We start from the raw sequence: 6332 nt of genomic DNA, 5'->3' as shown, positions 1-6332 counted from the left end.
TTGGTGTTCTTTCACACTGCTGATTAGAAAGAATCAGGCTTTATATTCCAGGACCCATTCACGCTGGTGGAAACATAGTCAGTTTTGATTATGAAGGGAGAGATGCAGCTCTAGACAGGAGCTACACACTGATATGCATGCTATCAGAATGATTTATGCAAATTATGCATATTATTCCCAAAGGAATTCCTCCTCAAACTGCCAGGATAAATCGCCGGAAATTAGCCATAAAATCTGCTGTGCTAGGAGCAAAAGGTGAAGGCCACTGGGAAAGCAAGGACATTCAGCTTTTGGAATCTTCCAGGACAGGATGGTGAATGTTATGCTTCCTGGATGCTGAGAAAAATGTGGTTTTCTTTTAAATCGTATAAAAATTGGCTCTTTTGAAAATTTTCTGACAAATGCTGACTCATTTTATTTACAACTAGAATAAGAGAAAATAAGAGTTAAAGTGTCTCCAAATGGACCTTCTATAATTAACTTGCAGTGAACTGTCTAAGGGCTTTTAAGTAGCTAAACTTGGCTTTAAAGGCGACACTGGTCAAGTCACCCTGCAGTAGTGTGCTGTGAGATGGGTATAGTTTCACTTTACTATTACGTTTGTGTCCCTAACGGACCAGTCCTTTACTAGAGACCATTCCTTTTTTTCTCTGTCCATAACAGTGTGCCTACCCCCTGCCAGTAAATCCCAAAGATGCTGTGGCAAAACCTCCAGGTTCTTTCAGCATCCGACAGCCTCATCCACTCTCTTATTTTCAACGCATGCGAAGCCATTAGGTCCCTTCCAGGCAAGGTTGTTGGTCATCAGTTCTAACAGGCAGCTAAGGAAGCTTCGCAGAGCACTCCCTCACCTTACAGGAGCTCCTGTGGCTTGTTTCTTTTCAGAAAGCACTATTCTTGAGGTTCTGAGGCTGTGTTCATACTCCAGCATCATCCGAGAAGTGCAAGAGGATATGGACTTCAGCTCGGAGACTAGGAGCTACTCGCTACGGAAAGGAGACTTTGTAGCTGTCTTCCCTCCGATGATACACAATGACCCGGAAGTCTTCAATGCTCCGAAGGTTAGTAGGCGTCCTGCCCACAAGTCATTCCTGATGAGTAAGAAAGTCCTCTTCTAATTCACCCTTCATTCCTTTCCACTGGAGATTTGAGGCAGCTTGGTGATGACTTAGGATTTTTTTTTCCTTCTAATAGAAAAGCTTTTGCCTCTACAGATTTTTTTTTTCCTCCTAAGAGTCTGACTTTGACAAGCTATGTGATCTGTGAGTAGAAATCCAGGTGACTCTAAATGTTGCTTCATTCAAATGAAATGGACCTTTTTACTTGGCCACTGTTACCTTTAGCCACCGGGTTAGATTCTTTTTGAGGAGGAATTTCTGAAAGCCATAGGGGCCTAGCTATTGATAGGTGGTATAAAAGTTAAATAGTGGTAACTAGTTGGCTAAGTACTTCCAAAGTGAAGCTGACTTCACAAGTCAAATACCATCATCACTGTAGTTAGGCCAAAATAGTAGTTAAGCCCTTTTAGCTAAAGGTATGTGCCCTGCTTGATCAATTAGCATGGCACTATGAACTTCAAATTGGAAAGCTGCTGCTCTCAGGTGAAGCTCTGAGGGTAATTGTGTCATCTCCTTGTATTTTTTTTTTCCTGAAGCTGGAGTTAATGAATATCAAAGACTGGAAATTAATCCACCCTGGTTCATCCCTTAATACCACTTCAGAGAGTCACCCCCTGCATGCAAATTGAGTGCAGTTACATTCTGTGTGTGCTTTTTATGAAGGGAGGCTTTGACTTCTAATATTTACTGATCTTTGGAAAGGAAACTTCTGTACTCTTTTTAAATGTTTCATAGATAAACCACTTTTAAATATAGCTTTTAAGACACAATGTTCTGTAGCCACCTCGATTTGTAATATTAAGAAATTGGTAAGAGGACAGACTTCAGAAACAATGACATAATTTGTTTGTATTTAACTAGTAAAGCCAATGTGTTACCATGAGAAGAAAGTATTGAATGGTTTCTTAGGAGAAGGATTATGCAGGTAATGACAGCCAAGAGGGTGCCGAGCTTTGGCCAATGAGTGAAGCCTTCTCCAGAGGACATGCCTCATTTCTGAATTTGTGAATAACAAAAATTGCTGTTATTAGTATAGGAGCAATAAATAAAACAACTGAAATTAAATCTGAAAAACATTTGCTGTATAATAGCACCACTTCTCCCTACAATTTTTCACTTATGCTTATGGTTTTCTTTGTAATTATTCACTTTTTAGCAGAGTTTATCATTTGTGTCATGAGAGTTAAATCAGAGTTATTGTTTGCCATCAAATAAAAGAAGTTTACCAGATTGCCAACATCTCTGTAGGCACCGTTCTTTGTGCGTTCCTCACCTCCCAACCTTTCGACCCCAGGGATCTGACTGATAACCTTAGGAATTTAACAGCCAAAGTTATGCATTATAAGTGCTAGGGCCAGGGATGGCGAAGCCAAGGCCAGCAGATCTCTCTCTGTTTGAAGCCAGCCTAGCAAAGTGTATCTCCTCTCCAAACCGGGCATCAAGAGCTTCAGTGTGGTACCACTTCTGCTGTTTGTAAACACCAGGTATTCGGCCCCTTGCCTTTCTATGAATGCTCACATTCCCACTCAGAACTGAGCTTTGCTTCAAGAACCTGAAGATTACTTTAAAAATAGACATGAGTCTTCTTTGCTCATTAGTACAGCAAGCATATGTGGAACCCTGCTATGGGAGAATCATTGTACTGCAGGCTGTGAAAACTCAGAGGTAGGCCTAGGAAACGTGAACCCCCTCTCACTCTGCCATCTCTTCTGAGGTGGTTCGAGTTTCTGTCGCCTTGCATGATGAGGTACAGGGAAAGACCGATCACAAACCATTGCTTTCTTTGCAAGCAAAAGACTTCTCCTTGAGGTCCCTTGTGACGCTGGCCAGATTGCTTCAAATTCCTGGACTCAATGCAATTCAGTGAATGTGAGCACCTCCAGGAAATTCGAGCATAATAATACCTAGCGAGTAGCAGGCCTGTTCAGTGCCTTTCATGCCCAGTCCTGCTTCTGACCCCCTAAGGATTTAAACGATTGTGATCAATACCAAGATGAAGTGACGCTTGCTGATCTTTGCTATGCCAAACAGCTCATGTGAGATTATAATATGCTTCCCTGTAGAGGCGAAAACTAAACTACCTTCCTAACAGACACCATAGGCCTTCCTCACAGGGACCTGTCCAGGGTTCCCATGCATATTCACCGGAACAAACTGAAAATAGTTTTTATTCAGATCTACTTTCAAATATTATTAGAAATTAGGTTTCCATGAGGGTGGTTACAGAGCAAATGCTACTGGTAGCTTCCCTTTTAGTTTTTTTTCTAAATAAAGCATAAAATATAAATTTCTGAGATATTACTTCTGCGCAAACTAAAGAAGGAGGACAGAAATTTGAGGGAGCTGCCCTGGCTTCGCAAAGGACCTCAAAAGCCTTTGAGGTCACTAAGAAGAGCCTAGGCAGCCATGGGAGTTTGGGGCTTATTTTACATTATTTGGATACAATGAAAGCATAAATCATGTTAAATTTCCTCTTTTGCTTTTCCTGGAGCAAACACCAGAACTATAGTAAACCTTTTTTCTAGGATTATGTTTCACGTTGAATTTTACTTAAGCTATCTGGCCTTAGCAGGAAACTCTAGGGAAAAGCACTAATCTGCTTGGATTGCTCATCAAGAAGAAGAGAGCTCTGCAGCCTTTCCATGGGTATTTTGTTCCCCCTTTTTAAGAAGGAATGAAATGTCCACATTTTGGTCTTCCTTCTTCTTGAGTTTCTTGTGGTTTGTGGATTGTACTTCGTGTATTCTGATCTTCTGGGCTAATATCCACTTATCAGAGAATGCATACCATGTGTGTTCTTTTGTGATTGGGTTACCTCACTCAGGATGATATTCTCCAGATCCATCCATTTCCCTAAGAATTTCATAAATTCATTGTTTTTAATAGCTGAGTAGTACTCCATTGTGTAGATGTACCACATTTTCTGTATCCATTCCTCTGTTGAGGGACATCTGGGTTGTTCCCAGTTTCTGGCTAACTATGGAGCAGAGACTGAAGGAAGGACAAGCCAGCCTGATATAGCTGTCTCCTGAGAGGCTCTGACAGTGCCTGACTAATACAGATGTAGAGGCTCACAGCCATCCATTGAACTGAGTACAGGGACCCCAAATGAAGGAGCTAGAGAAAGGACCTATGGAGCTGAGGGGTTTGCAGCCACTTGGGATGAACAACAATATGAACTAACTAGTGCCCTCAGAAATCCCAGAGACTAAACCACCATCCAAAAAGTACACATGGTGGGACTGATTGCTCCAGCAGCATGTGTATAGTAGAGGATGGCCAAGTCGGTCATCAATGGGAGGAGAGGCCCTTGACACTGTGAAGGTTCTGTGCCTCGGTGTAGGGGAATGCCAGGGCCAGTAAGCAGGAGAGGGTGGGGTGGCAAGCAGGGGGAGAGGGGAGGGAAGAGGGGTTTGTTCTTGTTGTTGTTTTTTTGGTTTTTTTTTGTTGTTGGTTTTTTTGTTTGTCTTTGGAGGGGAAACTGGGAAATATGACATGTAAATAAAGAAAATTTGTAATAAAAAATAAAAGACTGGAAAACAAAACAAAAAAAGAAGAAGAAGAAGAAGAGAGCTAAGAAATGCTAAAGGTGCTAAGGAGAAGGATTAGTGCTGAGTTAGGGATGGCAGGGATGGGTCTCAGAGGTGGAAGACAGCCATCAGGAGAGGCTTCCATGGGCTAATAGAAATGCTGTGTCCACGGAGACGATCATGGGATTTGCTGCAGGGATGAACAGATATTTTCAGTTCTGCATTGGTTAGATTTGTTTAGATACATTCCATAACCGCACTAAAATATACATCTATTCTAATCTGTTTAAAATATCACTTGTTATGAAGTAAAAAAAAAAAAAAACTATCAAACGCTAAATAATTTTGCCAACATTATTTTATAGACTTGCAAGAAGGGAGGGAGTAGGAACTGTGCAAAGGTTTTCAAAGCTCAAATATTTAAAATATTCTGAATAAACTAAAGTAGATCAAATACTGATAAGGGGAAATGATTGTCCCAACCTTACCAGGTTTGCTATTAAAATGATTTAAACATTTGTAATAGGATCGATCATAATTTATTCACATTATAGGGTTTTTGCCATAACCAGAAATGTGCTGGATCTGACCTACTTACTTCTCTACATTTGACTTCATGTAGTTTATATCAAAGTGGTGGTTAAGCAGATCTAATGAGCTCTATCGAAAATAATTGGTCATTTTAACTCAAACCATGAGCATTAATTTAACCGAAAGTTTAACTCACAATGGCCTAAAGTAAGGTCACTAAGTACCCTTTAACACTCAAATGAGACTTGAACTGGACCATTTTGGCAGCGTGGCAAAATTAAGAATACAGACCAACTACCTTAGAATAAATGAGTTGTCTAATTTTCTATAGCAAATAGTATAACTTCTTTATGAATATATGTCAGAAATGCCTGATAAGTAAGTGGGTCAGACTAACCCAAGCAGAGTATACTCTAAAGGAAATCTTATAGGGGTGATTTGCATTAACATAGAAAAAAGCAAAATCTGTTTTGCAGCTTAGGTTTTCTCTGGGGATTTGTTGAATCTTATTATTTCCTGTTTCTTTAATCCAAACATAAACACTGAATCCTAAATTCATGCTACTCATCCATCAGTAGCCAATTGAGAGGATAAATGAATAACAAATTGTGGCTGCTAACATTCATTGCTTCATAGTACAAATGGCAACAGCAGTACAGGAGAATCCTTTTACCCCCAAATTGGCATATATATACATATACACACACACACACACATATGTCATACGTGTGTGTGTGTGTGTGTGTGTGTGTGTGTGTGTGTGTGTGTATCATTATAAAGGATGGAAATGGAAATAGACGTAGCCTCTCTGTGCTTAGAAAGCTCCGTGCAGTCACTATAATTTGAGCATTGTGTATCCTGTCCAAACCTCATCCTGAAGTCTGATGCCATTTTGGTGGTGTTGGGAGGTGAGACTTTAATAGGTGCCTGGGTTGCTATGGGTAGGGCCTTTGATCTGCTATCAGTCTCTTGAAAGTATACTGGCTGCTGGAAAAGTGGGTTACTATAACAGGACACTCTCTCTGAGTTTTCCTTTTCTAAAGGCACCCTGTGGTTTTCCGTTTTGATAACAGCACCAAGGCCCCATCAACACCAGGTTCTTAGACTACTGGGATTCCAGAGTCATGATCCAAAAGAAATGCTTTTTCTTTAT

At 40.5% G+C, this 6332-nt stretch overlaps 1 protein-coding gene across 3 annotated transcripts in view; it reads left to right on the top strand.

The window, feature by feature from the left end:
- Positions 1 to 6332, top strand: part of LOC116094973 (25-hydroxycholesterol 7-alpha-hydroxylase) — a 159890-nt gene that overhangs the window by 151522 nt on the left and 2036 nt on the right. For all 3 annotated transcript variants that reach the window (XM_031376406.1, XM_031376408.1, XM_031376407.1), the window contains one exon: positions 886 to 1061. In XM_031376406.1, coding sequence (XP_031232266.1) covers positions 886 to 1061 — 176 coding nt within the window. The remainder of the gene's footprint in view (positions 1 to 885; positions 1062 to 6332) is intronic.

The sequence above is a fragment of the Mastomys coucha genome, unplaced genomic scaffold, assembly GCF_008632895.1.
Source record: "Mastomys coucha isolate ucsf_1 unplaced genomic scaffold, UCSF_Mcou_1 pScaffold17, whole genome shotgun sequence".
NCBI classification, from domain to species: Eukaryota; Metazoa; Chordata; class Mammalia; order Rodentia; family Muridae; genus Mastomys; species Mastomys coucha.
This window is presented reverse-complemented; position numbering and strand designations above follow the sequence as displayed.